Source organism: Mycteria americana, chromosome 2 (assembly GCF_035582795.1).
Source record: "Mycteria americana isolate JAX WOST 10 ecotype Jacksonville Zoo and Gardens chromosome 2, USCA_MyAme_1.0, whole genome shotgun sequence".
Classification (NCBI taxonomy): domain Eukaryota; kingdom Metazoa; phylum Chordata; class Aves; order Ciconiiformes; family Ciconiidae; genus Mycteria; species Mycteria americana.
The window spans coordinates 118015830-118031443 of record NC_134366.1 but is presented as its reverse complement, the minus strand read 5'-3'; the positions used below and the strand labels follow the sequence as shown (position 1 = coordinate 118031443).

At 38.1% G+C, this 15614-nt stretch overlaps 1 protein-coding gene across 1 annotated transcript in view; it reads right to left on the bottom strand.

Moving 5' to 3' along the window:
• The window catches only part of PIEZO2 (piezo type mechanosensitive ion channel component 2), a 321451-nt gene that overhangs the window by 37048 nt on the left and 268789 nt on the right, over positions 1-15614 (bottom strand). The window contains exons 30-34 of the mRNA XM_075494355.1: positions 13770-13891; positions 12891-12962; positions 8924-9027; positions 4206-4317; positions 2376-2441 (exon numbers count right to left, since the gene is read on the bottom strand). Of these exons, the coding sequence (XP_075350470.1) occupies positions 2376-2441; positions 4206-4317; positions 8924-9027; positions 12891-12962; positions 13770-13891 (476 nt within the window). The remainder of the gene's footprint in view (positions 1-2375; positions 2442-4205; positions 4318-8923; positions 9028-12890; positions 12963-13769; positions 13892-15614) is intronic.

Genomic DNA, 15614 nt, shown 5'->3' with positions numbered 1-15614 from the left:
TGCTAGGTTGCAAATCCCAGAGCACTAGCTATAAAGATCAATTTTACAGTAACCGGCCTAAGAAATAATAGAAAACTGCCAATAATCTGCCGCACAGGGACAAAATGTTTGAAGTAGATACTAAGGAGCCAACCTATGTGCTAAAGCATGATGCATTCAACAGCCTCACTTCTTAGCTGTACCACAAGATGGCACGCAAAACTTTGTGGAGTGCACATTCGCTCCTTACAAAGAATGCAAAGGAGCAAACGCTACAATAAAGCAAAAGATTTCCTGTGGAGCAACATGCGTGTGTCTCTGGGTGTGCATGCAGGGTTGTATGCACATTCGCGTGGAGAGAAATGAAGGAAAAAACCCAGTAGTGGGACATTCCTGTAAGGTGGATGCTGAAAGGGCAGTATGTACCATTTCCCTGAGCAATGCCACGGAACTGGTCTGGTATCTCTGAACGTAAAAGCATTTAGCGCCCTTCACTTGGTCATATAATAATTTCAATAATATTCTGCCCTTTTTTTCAGGCTTTTTCTATGTCATTTAGAATTGGAGATATTTTATGATTTATCTACTTAAATTTTATTCACTCATATTTCAACGTGCAGGTCTTGAAGCTAAGGAAATCTTGCCATTGGAAATCAAATGTAAGTCTGTTTCTACTTTAAGGAGCATTCATTTCCTTTGAATTCCAGATAATATTATGAATAGGTTAAAAGAAAATGTAGCACTCATACACAAAAATATACAACATATAAATGTTCTTTTTTAACCCACACTCTTTCCCTCTAATATTTAATTTCTGCTACTGACTTCAGGAGAATCACAGCTCTCAGGTTAAAATTATCTTTATTATTGACCACTACTGGCATGCCATAGTCTCACCACACTGCTTTGCCAAGCACTTCCAGTCTAATCTGAAAGGTCATTTTTCTCTCTGGGATGGAGGTGATTTAGTATACATTTTTAATGATGCTGTAGCTGTTCTGGCAGCTTTGCTGTTCTCCAAAACTTTTTAAAAATAATCTTTTGGGGATTGATTGCATCTAAACATCTTCAGAAAGGGAAACAAATTTTTATTTTCTGCAGAGACTGTTATTCTAACTTAAAAGGTCAAATGCAGAGAAGGCTCCTCTCTGCCTGAGAGTGTGAGACAGGTTTTGATCTAAGGTTAATAATGATGCTAATGCTTCATTAACAATTACCGTCTAATTTTTCCAACCATCTTCTTTAATAACTTTTACCTAGGAATGGTCAAAGTATTTCGATGAAAATATAAAGCACCTTAAATTGACTATTTCCAATATAAATTATTTATTAACCTCCTCCTCTTTCCCTAACTCCTGTGTAGCACCAACAATATTTCCCTAGGGATGCATTTGAGTGATTCACTTCAGTGTTTTAACACAGGTAACTGCATCACCAGTAAGTAACAAATAAAAAAGCCCCCAAAACCCCACCAAAAAACCTCTATAGCAACACAACTCATTTATTTGAGACCACTGCTCTTGTGAGAAAGAAATGACATCTCCCACATCCTTGTACCATCTTCTACCCTGTGGCTCACCCAGGGATACAATTCTAACTGGAACTGTGGGAACCAATTTTAAATAGAGAAGAAAAATAGCTTTTGAAGACAGTCTCACTCAAGGTAAGCCACAATGAAGACTTAAGAGGACAGTGTGTTTTCTTCTTTTACTCCAGTGACAAACAAAAAGAGCCAAGCTTAGATCTATGATCTATTACACTTCTTTGTAGGAAATTTGCAATATGGGCAAGATCTTGCAACCTGCTGGTACTTCTTCTGTTGTGCAGAGCATCCTTAAGTCTGCTTATGAATGAGAACGGGTAAGATCGGGAAAATCCTGGTTTTTTTAGAGGAGATTATTGCACCTTGCTGAATGGGTGAGTACCAGACGAAAGCATTATATTAACCTTGCTAAAACACAAGGTTAATATAATGTGAAAAAGCACAAGGTCTTTCTGCTAATAATAACATTTCAGACATTCAAATCAATGGAGATTTTAACTCAGGGCTGTACACAATCAGGACTGGAAGCTAGGCTTAGGTGTAAGTTGTTCTGTAAGTAAAATATACAGCAAGCGATCAAGTCTGAGCCTGCAGATGTATTTCCTAAAGCGTGTAGAGAATGAGTGCAGTAGCTAATAGTCCAGGAGTAGAAGTTCCTATGCTCAGGACTTGTAAATCTTGCAATTGAAAACCAGAAAGTAGCTAGGAAGTTCTCACTGCACAGGTTAGAGCGGATTTTGTGGCTTTTACGCAAGCCTGGGATCAGTGCAACACTGTCTCTGTGATAAGCTGCTTACGCTACCGGTCACAACTGCGTTGTAACAGCAGAGAAACCCCCTTTCTGCCTTCATACCTGGTCCATCAGATTTCTTCTTGACAGGTTCCTCTTCACTGTCTTCACAGTCCGCATCAGTACCACCTATTGAAAACAGTGAGCGAAAAGGTGGGTGTTACACCTATAGAAGTGCGGGTGTAAATGCCATTCAGGCTAGAAAATGCTACAGTGGCTAAGCAGTAGTGACTGCTTCCTCACCTACCACTTTAAAAGAAAGCACATTTCCATTCATAAGGGACTCAAGTGAGGGGACAACCCTGTCAGCGAAGGTGTTCATGGTGTTCACCATGTGAGGTTCAGAGGTGTTCACCACCCCCCTCTTGTAATTTGCAGTGGCATTTTCTTACTAGATAGGCTGCTGAGCAAGATCATCTGTTGGTGTAAATCCAGGCAATTTCTCAGTCACACCGCTTCCACCCTCAGCAGCCTCCCCTTCCGCTGACCCACACTTGAGCTCATTTCTTCAGCTTCCGCAAAGGGCAACCTGATCAGTGGTCTGACCTTCTCCTGCCTCTGACCCAGCAAACCCGAATGAATTGAGTAGGACCTTCAGGTTGGAATGAAGCAGCAGAGTTGGTTTGAAACTACTACGTGCTTTTATTTAGGCCTGTAGCAGAAGAGTGACGTAGAGTCGCAGGCAGAACTGAAGGACAGACGAATGGCTCTCCTTCTATCTAATACCCAATAACGGCACCTACAGCTTCAGTGGCCGCAGTCAAATTATAAAGCTCCCTCTTTTCAATGGGTGAAGATGCCAAATGGAGGAAAAGTCCAGCTGATTTAGCCTGAATGGGCACCCCTCTTCCCCATCTATACCGACCAGAAAAGCTTCTGAATTTCCATTTTCTTTTCTTGTTTAAAAAAGGAGCAAAAGATGAAGAGATACGAAACACTTATAAACTAATTTTTTTCAGAGGCATGAATGATTTTACAGTGCCAGTAAAACCCTATTAACATTTGTATGTTTCCTTTTGCTACCTGCTGAATTCACTGTGAATTTAGGGGTTCATGGATATTTGGGTTCCTCAGTGAGTACAACATGGAAAGTGAAAAACATTTCTTGATATTCTTCCCCATGTATCAACTCAAGCTTTTTTAGGGAATAATATAGGAAATGTGGCAAAAAGAAATAATATGTGGCTATTTAACTGAATTTTTCTTACAGCTCCGCTTGAACTACAGCTCTTCAGGAACTTCCTCATGAAATAGTTGTTCAACACAAAACATAAGTCTGTCACATGCAAAACCTTCCCTGGGAATACACATGAATTTATCATCAAAATGAGAGACTTTGAGCAGCCCTAGAAAAACCTGGAGAGTAAGACAAACCTTTTTATGAGGTGAGGGAGTGAAAGGGTAATGTCCTTGCTCTGCCTAATTCTGGCCAAACACCTGGCATTTACACTCCCATATTCTGGAGAAATGCTGTTAACTACCAGGTTATTGGCTTTATAAAGTTACGCCTTTACAGGGGTATGGCTTTCTCTTGCAAGTACCCTACTTCCACAAAAGTTTTCATATAACTGATGTTTTCTGCAACGTGTTGAGTCTTCCTATTTGGCAAAAGTTCTGGGCGTGTGTCTTGCGATTCCATGCAAAACATGTATATCCTCTCTTCTCCTTTATCTCCCCCAATGTGCATTGTGTAGAACGCAAGGACATAGCTACGGCTGGCCTTGTCATGGGCTGCGGCAGGGAGAGACAGCCAGCCAAAGGCAAACTCATTTTTCCAGTTCCTAGCCAGAACCGAGAGCACTTGCCTTCTAAAACTCAGCTGCCTTTCACTACCAGGAACAACAGGCAGCCGAGTTCACAGTACCTTCTTTTAAAATTCAGAAGTCTACCTACCATCCCCAGATCCTTTTCGCCTTCGCTTCTCCTCTTTCCCAAAACTTTTCTTCTCTTTGCGCCTCTGTCGTAGTGCTGTTTTAGGGTCAGTAATCCAGGCCTGATAAACAAACTGGAAGGAACAAACTTATTTATTTCAAGGTTCTTCATGTTTTGAGAGTAAGCCATAGAATAACCCAAAGCAGGACTATATCATTTGAGTAAATGCATTCAGATCTGCAGGGATAAGGAAATATTTTGAATCCCAAATCAAACACCTCCCCTGCAGATCTGCTGAGTTTTCGTGTGCTATTTCTGCAAGCATAAAACCAAATGTGAAAACATTTGTGGGTGAACCAAGTTTCATTAGAACCCACAAAAATTCATGCTCTGAACTTTGGGAATTAATACCCTGTTGTGCATATGGGCTGCTTCACCTGAATCCCTCCATTTAATTCTGTATTTCTACTTTATCATTTTACAGGCAAGATGCAGAGTAATGGAAAATTTAAGAGAAAGTGCTGCAATTAACTAACTAAAGCATCAAAAGATGTAGTGATATCTCAGTACAGGTATTTGTGCTTGTACATTTTTCATACTTTAGGTATTTTTTTTCCCTCTGCAGATCCCAGTGGAACACTTACAGATTTGCTATCTACGCACAGTCCCAAACCTGGCAGTCAGAAATTCCTCAATTTTCATCCTGATTTTGACAATGGCTCCCTTTGTTGCTTCAGATAAGTCACTTATGAATCTTTCTGCTACTGTTTTTCCAGTTGTAAAATGAAGACAGTAATACTTACCTATATATCAAGGGGATTTTATGGGGCCAAATCCTGCTCACAGCACTTACTCAGATCAACAGTCTGTTGACCTGTATGACTACATGAAGCATGGAATTGGCCCCAAATATTCATAAATGCAGTGGAAAAAAAAAGTAAAAAGAAGTTACTCAAAAGTAACTTTTTGAATAATTCTGCTCAAGCTGTGAAGGAAGGTTACAGAAAAAAAGCAGCAACACTCATATCTTTTTTCCCTATACGACATAAAATGTGAATAACGGAAACTAAAGTAACTGTATCTTCTCCACAACTCTTTAGGACAAAAGATGTTCTTTTGTTCCTTTTATGGTTTTCATTGAAAAATGATAATCATCTTCAATTGGCACTGCATTGTCTTCTATTTCTAAGCAACACAGGCTGGTAACAGAGACAGGGCAGGGAAGCACACAGATGCAGGCATGAGGGTGAAAGTAAAGCACAGTTACAAAACAGCTCTGTTAATTCACAAGACAAACATGCAGACAATGACGACAACACACGTGTATCTCAGTGAAGCTGGAACTGCCCCTCATAGGACAGAATGGTGAAACTTCTACTCGGTTTATTTATATTTTTAAAATTTGTACACACAAATTGCTTTGGGACATTAAAAGCAATTTTCTAAAACTGTCAAACTGACTTTAAATGAATTTAAAAGGGAAAAATACTTTGTCCTGTTTTGTGAATGTATACAACAACGGAGAGGAAATTATTTTGGTACTGTTAATAAGAAGGTCATCTTCCAAATCTCTCAAGGTCCGTACATTTATTTTTATATGTCTGACTTTTCCAAAACAAGCACCACATGAGAAAATGTGTGGGGTCAGAGGCACTGGTTTCTCTTTGCTTTGAAATAGGTGTTTTCTGATGAAGGTGATCTGGGGACAGGTGATACTTCAGCGAAGTAATACTGTATTACTTACCGAAAGTCAGAAACTGTCAACATCTGCTATTGAACAGTTAGCTGAGAAACTGTACGCTAGCCACAGTCATAGTGCGAATAACGAAATTAGAGGTAAAAGGCAGACTTGGAAGAGGGTAGAAGATTAGAATGAAGAAAGGGCATTTGATTAATAAATTTAATGTAATTACTTATGCTAAGCAGTGGGTATTTTAAGAACTCACTGGGTGCACACATAGGTATTACTTTAGATTTTTACCACTGGACAACCTTTAAATGCAGTATCTTTTAGGCTTTGGAGCTGGTACACTCAACCTGTAACGCTCACTCCTTACAAATATCATGTTACATATATGGAGTGTAAAATGATACACAGTGCTCAAAGGTAGGAAATGCTAAATGTATTCAAGGAGGACGAGAAAGAAGATGCAGAAATCTTTTTTATGATGATGAAGGCCAGAAAAGTAGAGAGCTAAAAAAGGGTTTGGAGCAGAATGTGTTTTTTACAAACCTTTTACCAGCTTTCTGAGATCAATTACCACAGTGTCCGTAAGATTCATGCAACATGATGTGACCATCTTGTATAGCAGCATCAGAAGAAAATGAGAATTTGGGTCTGCATTTTCTCTCCGGGGTTGCACTTACTTAAAAAAAGATAGACCACTTTTCTTGTGGCTTGGCCACTCCAAAAGTATGAAATGTATTGCATTTACTAGGAATGAAGCTTTGGCTGTTATTATTGTTTTTAATCATTCACATAAGAGGAAAAATGCAGACGAGGACAGAGCTATACATTACATCAGGAACTATGGGATGGGTCACATACCGAGCACTCACAAAATGTCAAGTACCTTTGCTGCTTTGATTAAATACTGAAGAATAGTTTTGGGTAGTTTAATGACAGACTTTGGCAAGGCTAAAATGGCTGAAGCAAATTTCCCAATAGCTCTCTATAAAGAAGGACAAAGCAAGAGCAATTAGTAGAAAACAAGAAAATATTAATAAAAAGTATCTACTGAATGATTGTATCTAGATTAAGAACGAATTTATATTCATAGATTCCAATATGAAAAAAGATCATTTGTGATGTTCACAATAAAATTTCAGTAAGATGATTCTTAACTGCCTGCATTCTCTAATAAATAAAATTTCCAAGTTAACCCTTGAAGTGACTATTGCACACAATTTAAACTAAAAGAAAAATCAACAATTAAAAATAATTCTTTAGCAGGCTCTACAACAGACAAGTTCACTTTGCCAGTATTTTTATTAAGACCATGTGCATGGTGATGGAAGGCAAATAAGGTATGACGACTAAATGATGAACAAGCTTTTCATAAACAAAACCAATTTTCTGTTCTACACAACTCCCCTCCTACATAAAGCCATCCAACATCTTCAAGTTGCACATATTGCAGAATTGGCCACCTATACAGAATGTCTGACCAGAATTTTGAAATAAAGACCAGATCCTCCATCCTCAGATTAATAGTTTCAGGACTGAGATTTAAAAAATAAGACCAAATGAACAAAAACCCCAAAACCCAGAGTAAATGAAAGAATCTTATTAGCTTCTGACCTCAAGTTTAGAACTCTTTAAAATCTCAGTGCTTGGCACCAGCACATCTCAACAAAATGTTGTCACCAATTTTTTAAAAAATCAGCAGAAACAAGAATGCAAACTTTCCTCTATACCTGCATGAAAACCAGAAAGAAAAATGACCTAGAAATTCATGAGCCATTTTTATGGTCCAAGGTGAGTCAAGTACAAAATATACAAAAAATAGTGTAAATAGTAGAAAATAAAACTTACTTATCACATTATTTTTCATCCAGATTTGTTTTGCCTTTTTTAAGGTCAGGAAAAAATCTTTCTGTGTCATTATCATGCAGGCAGTTTAACAAATGTAATCAGTTGGTAATGTAATGTACGTATATAAAATAAAGACACATTTTAGCAATGAATTAAACAAAATATTTCTTCTTGTAATTCAGTAATGTCATCTGGGAAGCTTTGTTTGAAAGCTACTGGCATAAGGAATAGAAGAGCATGGAGGCAGTTTCTTGCTCTTGCTTGGGCTGGGCTTTCAGTAATGCACCAGTTCTGCAGTGACGTGAACTTGCACCCGGATGGGAATACTCATCTGCAAAAAGCTACCCATTTGCTTAAGCTTTTAAAGTCACAGACCTGAAAAAATTCTGTGGCATTTCTGAAAATTCTTCAACAAGTAAAACTTTAATCTTATGAAGATTAAAGCAATCCTATATGCATGAGTATTTCACTAACTTCTTCACCCAAGTTCTTCGTTTTAGCCAATGGATTCAACACCTGGTATTGTCCAAATCAACCAGTCTATATGTAGGAGCCCAGTTAGGAAACTTCAGCTATCTTTTTAACATTACAATATCTTCTTACTTCAAGACAGTCTGTTACTTAAAATGCAAATGTATTAATTAATATTATCCTGAAAAAGAAAGGAGAGAAAGTGATGTGGTCTCCTTTTGTAATTTTAAATGTTAAGCTCTTTATAACCCAATGATATATTTCTCTGGTCCACTAGGATCAATAATAAAAAAATATTTTTTTTTTTTAAGTATGTATTCTTTTCCATGAAAAGTTGCTTATTTTGGGGATCATTTCTTCATGGAATGATAATGTCTACTCAAAACCAGAAAACCACTGAAGTGGTGTACAGCAGTGCCGGAGGCAAGTCAGCTTCCTTACTTGACTTTACCGCAATGCAGAAAAAATAAAGCTCAGCTTCTTTACCTTTGTTTTTGTATTTTTGTTTTCCTCAGGCATAAGTGAATGAAGATATGATTTCGCTATAGTTCCTGTAGGAATTTGGCAATGCTTAAAACAGGCAAACTTGCATTTTAAATTGGCAAGAAATTTCATTTCCATACTTTTCAGGTCTACTTTAGATGCGCTGGCTGCTTTAACATATGTGCCTGTGTTATGAAAAGCCTACATTTTTTTCCAGATGTCAACTAGAAAGCAAATTACCATAAAGTACCTGAAATGCAGATTTTTTTCGAGGCTCTTCCTCTTCTTTTTTCTCCTCTTCCTCTTCCTCTTCACTATCCGTCTCAAACAAATAATAATTTCCACTTCTGACCACTAAGTGAAACAAAATATTTTCTTATTTTTCTGAAAAGTTCTCTTCTCAACTGCCCCAAGACCTATGAACAGCCAGCCAGTCATTTAAAAATTCATAACCATGAGAGGTGAAAACAGAGAAGAAGCAAGAGATAAAAGGTCTCAGGCAATTTATTTGGTGTTAGTCAGTGATACTTTGGGCATGAATGAGAACTATACAAGAACTAAGGAAAACATCACCATGAGAAGAAAATGTAAAGAAAAAGCTTGAAGTATATCAAGTTACTAGGTTACATTTTTTAGGAAAAAATGGCAGTTAAGTCTAAATTAATGGGGAATTGATGGTTATTTGAGGGAATAAAAAAAGCCCAGCAGCTAAGTAAATGAATTTACACGAACAGTACCACTGGACAAAAAATACAGAACTTCTCTTTAAAATGCTGAGGCATCCTTTAAACTATGGAATGGGATGGTATTAGTTAATGCTTTCTTCAAACATTTAAGCTTTGATGAGGTAATGGAAAACCTTGGTTTCTTTAAAACAAATAACTTGGATTCTATTAACATGATTGCAAATGAGTTTCAATTTTTTGCCCATGGATTCAGAAAGATTCTGAAACCTTGATACAGTAAAGATGCACAGTGAGTAAGCTAGGCCTTATATCCTTGAACAGAAGCAATGTTTTTATTTCTCAGATGGTAACAGGCCTACATGAACGAAAAAGGGAAACAAAAGAAATGAAAAATAAGGTAATGAGCAAGAGAAAAATCAAAATCACAGCATTACATTCAGCAGTGAAAAGTGGTAAATAATTTCCACATTTAAGCTGAAATATTTAAAGGAACAGTTACTTAGATGAAATGTCACATAACCTGGATATATGGAGCAATACATATTTATATTAAAAATTATATTTAACCCTCATTATAGGTTTCTGGAAAAGTAACAATTGCTTTAATTCAATCATACCTTGAATTCTACACAGATCTTCTGTGCACAGATGACCACACATAACTACTGTAGAAACCTCAGGGTAAGCACACTGTGAAATTTGCCAGAACTCTATTGGATCATAACTTCAGCATCTAAAACTCCCTCACAGAGGGAATTCTGTGCCTCATGTGCCTAGTTATGACTTTTATCATCAATGAACGCCCTGCAGAGGGACAGAGAGTCCACTTCAGCAGTTCTAATTGCTGAACTGAGGTGAAAACAAAGTTTGGAAATTTCTTGCATTAAGCAAATTAATGATTTGGTAGAGGGCCTTCTAAGAATGCCCGTTTAAAATGCATTAAAGAGATAAACATATTTTACAAGCCAGTAGTCTGCAGTTCTCTTTCATAAAAAAGTATCTTATAACCAGCAACAGAAATTGTCCACACAGAAAATCAGCAGCATAAGGTCTGACATCTAGGGGAAACCTCTACTGCAGTGCAGTTCCTTAAAGGCTTAGGGTAGCACCCAGTCAGACTTGGAACACCTGAGCTGGCAGAAAACAAATCTACAGTGATCTCCCTCCAAAACTTTTAGGTTAAAGTGTATCTGAGGGGACACTATAATGTAGCAGTTATGTCTCTTTTAGAACTAAAGAGGGAGGTATGATTGAAAAGCAATAATGCATTCTTGCACACATCAAAATGGAGTAAGAAGTGTGTTAGTCACCTACAGGGATTACTAAAGAGACCAAATTTTACTAGTAAGATAATTTATGGCCAGACTGGACTTGGGAGCCCCCTCTCCTACTACAAAATGTGACTTTCTCCTACTGAGAAAAGGGACTTGCAGGCTTTCCTTGTGGAATGAGATGGAGGAGTCATCATCTGCTTGTGCCCAGAGGGAAAGAGGTCCCCAGGACAGCTGTGAGCACCATCTTTTGCACTCCGTCAGACACGGCTCTGTGCCCCAGGGGAAGCTGAGGACCTCCAAGCACGTGGCCCTAACTCCTGCTGATCTTTGTGGGGCTCCATAGGTAATCCACAAGGGCAGGAGGAACTATACCTCCCTGCAAGGGAGAGCATGAGTGAGCGTCAATGAGGAAATCCTCACTGATGTTTCCCATCTGTTCTACTCAGCCCCAAATTCAGGATTGTGTTTTGATTCCTATGATATAAAAAATGACGTATCTTTCTGTAGAACAAAATTGTAACAAGGGGTATAAAAATAACAATAAAAATCTAAATTAAGCATCAGAATTGGCATAAAACTCCGAGCTTCAGTGACCTCAATATATGCATATATACAGCCACAGCCACAAACCTATTTATGGAGACAAACAGCCACGTGCAGTAGAATGCTGCTAAGTTACAGCACAGTGTTTCAAAAGGAATAGATGGGGAATATCAGTCTATTTCCAGTTTGTGTGCCTGTGAACACCTATTGTAAGTGCCATGGTTCAGTGAGTGTGGACGCAAGCCACATGGCAGGCAACCACTGTTTGCAGGACCAGAGTCTGTGATGTTTCCCACAAGGGTTTGCATTATTGCAGTAAATAATTTCAAGAATGCTCACTGTTTAACTACCAAAACGCAAGTTGCCACCTAAGAACATTAAATAATGAGGGTGAAATAAGTAAAAGCCAAAGTCAATGTCTCTCTTTGAGCAGTTCTTCTTATTACAAAACCAGTGGTGAATAAACAAGAGACCGTATCCCATTCCTTCAAAATCACTGTAGCTTGAAATTCTACAGAAAAAACTCGCAAATTACAGTTTTGATCTGTTTTGTCACTGTTGTTCTTAATGAAACTACAGGGCAAGAAGTTTATTTTCATAAGACTTTTGAAAAGGGATAGGTCTCTCTAAAGTGGCAGTGTGCCCTTTAGAAAAATAAAAATAGAGGCACAGTTTACTTGTGACTTGATAGAAATAAGCGTACGACATTCTGTTAAATGCTGTTGGCAAATATATACGCTGGAGTTATAAACAGTAAATGAAGCAGTATGTAGATGTGTAAAAGTATTACTTGGAGTAACTCTTCTAAACTAAACGACCAGGCACAATATAGACATTCATATTTAGCTCTGATCAGTGCTATAACTTGAATATTCTTTTAAATCTTCAGAGATTATTAAATAGTTCATGTCTGATTTCCTTCAACAAAGATCCAATAGGAGTACATCTGATTTGAGATTGCAGTCTACTCAGTTTTCTTGTTTTACCCAATCCATGACGCAGGGAAGAATTCTATCATATGCCTGGACTGGGCTACAAACAAATTAATATATCATAATGCAACAATGATATCAGTGATGCAGGCTAATAATTTCTTGTGCACAAGGCTGAACATATTTTTGCTCTCAGATAAACACAAAAAAATGGAAATAACAAAACAACTGTCATCAACAGTACATTAAAGCCTGATCAGAGATACTCAGCTGAGCCCTACACAGCCTAGTCCTGGGAATAGTCTTGCTGCCTTACTGCAGTTCTCAGATTTCTACAGCTGACAGTAGAATGACTGATGAACCACAAAAAAAGATGTATGATGTGTGTATATGAAAAAGAAATTATGACTAATCTTAGAATGCATTGGCAAACCTTCACCTTCACATTTTTAAATACATTGTGCTTTGCAGTAGGGGGAGTTGACACTTTTGAGGCCAAAATAGATTCTTTTTGGCACATGTTTATCTGATTTGATATTTTTCTAAGAATGCCCAAAACGTCATGAGCTAGCTATGCTTCCAACACAGAGAAGTTCAAAATATGGTTAAACTCACTCCTTGAAGATTTGGAAGTAGAAATCATTTGTTGAAAAAAACAAGCCTTCTATCAAGTCACAATCATAAAATCAGGCATAAAACAAACAGGTCATGGGAGGCCTTCATTCTGGTCAAGGATATAAGGGTTAAATCCACATATTTGTAAGATGATTGAGAAAACCTACTGGAAGCATGATCAACCCAAGGCCGCCACCACAGCTTTTTTTTGCCCTTGGTTTTCTCTTTGTCTGCTTCTCCTAAAATAAAATATGTCCAAATATTAATTTTACAAAATGAGAAACATGTTTCTTACACTGATTAATAATTTTTAATTTCTCTCAAAAGAGCTAAAATTTCATAGGCACATCAGATGTCAGTTCTACTGAATACATTCAATATTAAAATCATTCAGAACCATGACCGCTAAGCAGAAATACTCTGGTTTATGCAGCAGTTAAAACAGCATTCTACCCTAAAACAGCTAAAAAGTTCAGTTTCGTGTTTTAAAACATACAGTCACAATTGACTGTAATTTCAAGAAGAATATATTTTCCCTCCTCTCAAATCCCCTTACATTTCAGGCTCCAAAAATTTTAAATCCAGTAAGTGCTGATCCCAGCTCAGTGCTAGAAATGTGGCACTGGATAGGTATCATTTTATCTGTTCCCATGTTTTAAACAACATTTAAAAGTATACAACCATTTCAGTGACTGAAAAAACCTCACAGCATCCAGAAGTTGTTGCTTGAAAAATGTGGATGCTACCTATTTGTAACACTGTGGTTTATAGATAACGACTTTGTTCAAAACGAACCTCTGCTGCTATTCAGCTCTTTGCTTGAAGTTAACCAAAAGTAACCTCAAAGCAAACAATTTTCTCTAAACCTTCTTGCAGTACAAAATCCCAGATTTTTTTGGCTGAATCAAGCTCCAAACTGATACACAGCTAACAACCTTGTTACATGCTGACAGTTTTGAAGAGCAATTTATCACTTGTCCAACTATTAGGTCTATAAGGTCCTTAGTGCTCAACTGCAATTACGGTACAACAATAGCTAATGGTACCTTCGTCATCTTCTTCAGAAACCTTCCGAATCTCTGGCCCCTCTGAGGAGTCCTGGGTCATGCTTAGCATCCTCTCTTTACCCTTTTTGTATTTTTGTTGCCTGGCTTTGATGCGATCCATTCTAGCAAAAGAAAGAATCTTATTAGATTCACATCTTCACCCTTTTTGACCCACCCTGAAAAACAAGTATTAAACACATCCATATACACACACACACTCCAACATTTCTAAAAGAAATGTCCATTCCACATTGTCCTTAATCCTGCCCTTAAACATACGGAGTTAAATGGCTCTGAAGGGGCTGGCTGGAAAGGTCAAGCCTAGACGTTCACTCACTGGTCGGTGAGAGCTGGGTTGCCTGCTATCACATGACTGTTTTACCTACTCGCCCTCAAATATCTTATTATCATTTAAAAATTAAAGAATTGCTGTCAGGAGCTACAACACAGCAAATGAAGCTCTGAGAAAAAAGGGCTTCTGCCTAATGCAGTGGTTTTCCTGAAACTTGCCACTCTGAACCAGGGATGTGGCTGTTCCTGCAGTATTTGTGCTACATCTTCATCCCTTAAGCTCTCATTTGTTACACATATCGGGAAATACAGAAGACTTAAACTGGTTCAGTTTTGTCCAGGTGTAGGCAAGCCTTCAATTCTCCTTCTTGTAATCCTGTAAAGTTAGCCCAATCTGGTCTTTTAAGACTTCTACATTTCCACAGTTTGAAAAACGGTAGTTAAAAAAAAAATGAAATCAACAGGGATAAGTTCTTTCAATGCAACTGGATTAGAAGCAAATGATTCACTAATTTCAGTGATCAAAATGCACATAAATATTTTTATTAATCTGTCCATTTGCTAGGGAAGAACCACCCACTAGAGAGGGAAAAACTCTTTCATCTCAGCTAGTTGCTATTATTCAGTAAATTAGATTTCTTTCCCTAACTTCATCTACTGCTGAGTTACGCTATGTCAGTCAGGACAACTTGGTTGTTCAAAACTTCTGGCCGTGCTGACGGTTCTCTTCATCCTAACCAGCCTAAACTGTACGAAGTCCTGATGCACATTACTGAATGAAATAAAACAAGCACCCTCTATTGTCGAAGTCAGACATCCCGCAAATATAAACTAGTAATTTTTAGAGAAACATAGATCAGCTTGGGCATTATTGCAAGCAGTATTATCTCCTTGATCTTAAACTCTGCAGAATTAACAGAAAAGAATGATGTCCAGGACAGGCACATTCTGTCAATTGGGATAAGATTGATTCAAGTGCAGGGCAGCGCCAGCCATAGCCCAATACGTTATCTGGTGGGAAACCCCAGGCATGCAGGTAGGGAGCACAGTCCCTGCAGCCTTCTAATGCTTCTTCAGTTATGCAGGTGTGGAAGAAGCTGTCAGGAGTGGGCTTTGACACCTGGTTAGGGACCAGTTACAGCTTTTCATGCATGGTGGTGGGAGAGCTTTGAAAGCTTTTTGCAGTTATAAAAGCAGCATGCTGGCTGCACCCAACAGAAAGCAGAGTGGCTTACTGCCTGTATAAAGAGAAAGGGTCTCCAGGCCAGTTGAGCTGAATGCAAATCTTCTCAGTGAAAGTAAACATATGTATTTTGCACTCAAACAATAGGGGGGAACCACAAATGAAACAGAAGCAACAGGGATCCAGCAAATTTTACCAAGAATACAGCTATAAGGAACAAAATCCTAATAATGGTAAAGTCAATGAGAATATTGTCAACCATTGCAGCAGCGCCAGGATGTTACTCAGCTTCCTTAGCACATAGTGATTTCAGGCTATTTAGGTGGCTCTTAACTACAGCTTTCCTAACTAGGCCCCTTGCTGTTCCAATT